The following is a 3,619-nucleotide window of genomic DNA, read 5'->3' as shown; positions in this document are numbered from 1 at the left end:
ATACAATATCCCCAGATGACTAACATGAAGAGTGTTGGTGAAAAGGTTGAAGCTGTCACAGTGTATCCAGGTTTTATGTGTATGGATTTTTGATCTTTTGGGCAAAGATCAGAACCAGGGCTAGAGTGCACCCTTAGGACTCATCAAAAAAAAAAAAAAGATTAAAATCCAAGAATAACAACAACAAGAAACAAGATGTCACATATAAAAGGGGAGAAAGAGGCTTGCTCCTCTGCTTTCGTATAAAAACACTTAGTCAAACAAAAATGAAAAAAAAAAAAAAAGGAAAAACAAGTTTTTCTACCTGATATTAAAAATGGCCAGTGTTCAATTCCTATCCATTGTGCTTTGTAAGCATCCTTTTGTGAAGTGCTATTTTGTTCCCTTTACTCATTTTTCTCTTGGGTCATTCAACCCATAAGTATTTTAGACCATAAGTTATTGCTACTCTAGATAAATTTATTTTTTCTTTTTAATAATTTCTGCTGGGCATCAAGGGAATATAATAGCATGTGAAATGTTATAAGAACCAAAGAAATTTTCTTACCACAGTCTCTCAGGGACCATTTGAGTTTATCAGATCTGTATTCTCTTTCATGTCCATTCTCTATTTCTCTCTTTCTCTCATGTGCAGAAATATATATTGTTGTTGCTATTGTTCAGTTGCTAAGTCGTGTCTGAAACCTTGTGACCCCCTGGACTACAGCACACCAGGCTCCCCTGTCCTTCACTATCTCTCGGAGTTTGCTCAAATCCCTGTCCATTGAATCACTGATGTGATATAACCACTTTATTCTTTGCTACCCCCATCTCCTTTTCTTTCAGTCTTTCCCAGCATCAGGGTCTTTCCCAATGAGTCAGTTCTTTGCATCAAGTGGCCAAATTGTTGGAGCATCAGCTTCAGTATCAGTCCTTCCAATGAATATTCAGGGTTGATTTCATTTAGGCTTGACTGGTTTGATCTCCTTGCAGGCATATATATATATATGCTCAGTCATGTCCAACTCTATACAGTCCATAGAATTCTCCAGGCCAGAATGGTGGGTAGCCTTTCTGTTCTCCAGGGGATCTTCCCAACCCAGGGATCAAACCCAGATCTCCCACATTGCAAGTGGATTCTTTACCAACTGAGCTATCAGGGCAGCCCCATATATATATACATCCATATTTAAAGATATAATACTGATATATAATATAGTTGAATGCTGAAAAAAAATTATATGTCTTTAATACATGGTATAAAATGGTCATACCAAAATTAAACGCCAAGTTTCATTGATACCTAGGAAAATTACAAACTGGAATTTCTGAATACCATTTGTACATAATCTTATCTGATCAACTTGAATTGTATCTAACTCTAAATCATTTGTGGTTGTTAAGGGTGAAAAATTCATGGAAATAACACAGCCTAGGAAGCCAGGGTCTTATTGTGTGTCTTTTGTTTTCTTGCCTTGTGAAGGGTGAGAAGTCTTCAGAGCAGGGGTACTGAGCTCACATATTCCAAAGTGATTCTCATACACAGAGGCCAGAACTCAATCAGCAAAAGGTACTAAAGAAGAGATTCATTTAAATATAGGCTACGACTTCCCTGGTGTTTCAGGGCTTAAGAATCCACCTTCCAATGCAGGGGATGCAGGTTCAATCTCTGATCTGGGAACTAAGATCCCACATGCCACGGGGCAAATAAACCAATTCACCACAACTAGAGAACGTGCAACTACAGAAGCCTATACACAGCAGTGAAGACTCAACAGAGCCCCCACCCTCCCCCCCCAAAAAAAAAAATACAGGCCACCTTTGCAGCAATTTCATAAAGTGCTAGAGAAATGTAATACGGAGGAGGGACTCCTTGTAACTTGCAGTCTCAGCAGCAGCAAGGAGACCACCTTGCTCAACATCCTCTGACACCATCTCTCCTCACTCTCCCTCCTACTCATTTCCCTCACCACACCAGTTTCCTTTTTTCACCTAGAACTTCTTAAACGAGCACCTTCCCCAGGGCCTTTGCACTGGCTGTTCTCCCTGCCAGGTACACAGTTCTCCTGATAAGTTCATGGCTCCTGTTCTCTCTTCCATGAGGTCTCTTTTCAAATGTCACCTTATTTGTGGTCTTACCTGAACACCCATAAAAATAACATCCCTTCTTTACTCTTTCCTTTACACTTGCTTTCATTTTATTCATAGTATGTGTCACCATATGACACTATATTTATTTTTATTTGCTACATTGATTCTCCATGACTGGATTTCAGGAGCTTTGGATTACCAAAACACTGTACTCATTGCATGAACAAAATATTGACATTAATTTCCTAATCGCAAAATACATAAGGTAGCATTTCAACAATGTGAGTAATGTTCACTTGCATGAAAATTAGTCACGTTTTCTCCCTTTACTTGTAGTCGCTTCCACTACATGGCACCAAAGAACATCACAGAAGTTTCAGAATTTCTTCTTCTCGGATTCTCAGAGGAACAAGAACTACAGCCCCTCATATTTGGACTTTTCCTCTCCATGTACCTGATCACTGTGTTTGGAAACCTGCTCATCGTCCTGGCTGTCTCAGACCCCCACCTCCACACTCCCATGTACTTTTTCCTCTCCAACCTGTCCTTTGTAGACATCTGCTTCACCTCCACCACCATCCCAAAGATGTTGTGGAACATCCAGACACAGAGCAAAGTTATCACCTATGAAGGCTGCATCACCCAGATGTTTTTTTTTACACTGTTTGCAGGGTTGGATGACTTCCTCCTGACGGTAATGGCCTATGACCACTTTGTGGCCATCTGCCACCCCCTGCACTACACAGCCATCATGAATCCCCAAATCTGTGGGATTCTGGTTCTGGTTAGCTGGGCCATCAGTGTCCTTCATTCCTTGTTACAAACCTTAATGGTGTTGAGACTGTCCTTCTGTGGAGAGCTGGAAATCCCTCACTATTTCTGTGAACTCAATCAGATGGTCCAACTTGCCTGTTCTGACAACTTTCTTAATGACTTGGTGATGTATTTTGCAGCTGGGCTGCTGTCTGGTGGTCCCCTGTCTGGGATACTTTACTCTTACTCTAAGATAGTTTCCTCCATATATGGAATCTCGTCAGCTCAGGGAAAGCTTAAAGCCTTTTCTACCTGTGTGTCTCACCTCTCAGTTGTCTCCTTATTTTATTGTACAAGCTTAGGAGTGTACCTTAGCTCTTCAGCTACCCAGAGCTCACACTCAAGTGAAATTGCCTCGGTGATGTACACTGTGGTCACACCAATGCTGAACCCTTTCATCTACAGTCTGAGGAACAAAGACATAAAGAGGGTTATGCAAGCATTCTTTAGAAAGGCAGCTCTAAATAGGCCATTTGTCTTCAGCTGAAGAAGGCTACCTGATTGAAGGGTTCAAAACCCAGAGCCAGAAATTGCAGATCTTTTTTTTTTCAGATTCTTTCATTAGATTGAAGAAGTAGGACATGCTCCTTGTATTTATTTCCTAGAAGTTAAATTTCTTTGAACTCCTCCATATAACTTAATTTCACTCACTTGATTAAGATTTGTGATCTCTCTCATTTTCGAGAGTTTTTCCATGTTATGGTTTTCCCACTCTCTCAAATTTATTCTCAACATT

At 40.4% G+C, this 3,619-nt stretch overlaps 1 protein-coding gene across 1 annotated transcript; it reads left to right on the top strand.

The window, feature by feature from the left end:
* The first annotated feature begins 2,419 nt into the window (after nucleotides 1-2,419).
* LOC129624482 (olfactory receptor-like protein OLF4) lies at nucleotides 2,420-3,370 on the top strand. The gene has a single exon (XM_055542475.1). The coding sequence runs from the start codon at nucleotides 2,420-2,422 to the stop codon at nucleotides 3,368-3,370; it is 951 nt and encodes a 316-aa protein (XP_055398450.1).
* The last annotated feature ends 249 nt before the right edge of the window (nucleotides 3,371-3,619 follow it).

The sequence above is a fragment of the Bubalus kerabau genome, chromosome 1 (genome assembly GCF_029407905.1).
Source record: "Bubalus kerabau isolate K-KA32 ecotype Philippines breed swamp buffalo chromosome 1, PCC_UOA_SB_1v2, whole genome shotgun sequence".
NCBI classification, from domain to species: domain Eukaryota; kingdom Metazoa; phylum Chordata; class Mammalia; order Artiodactyla; family Bovidae; genus Bubalus; species Bubalus kerabau.
Note: the sequence above shows the minus strand (reverse complement) of the source record. Positions and strands in the feature narration are given on the sequence as shown.

What these genes read in the sequence shown, in the direction of transcription:
- LOC129624482 (XM_055542475.1), top strand. Translation starts at nt 2,420, where the DNA reads ATGGCACCAAAGAACATCACAGAAGTTTCAGAATTTCTTCTTCTCGGA.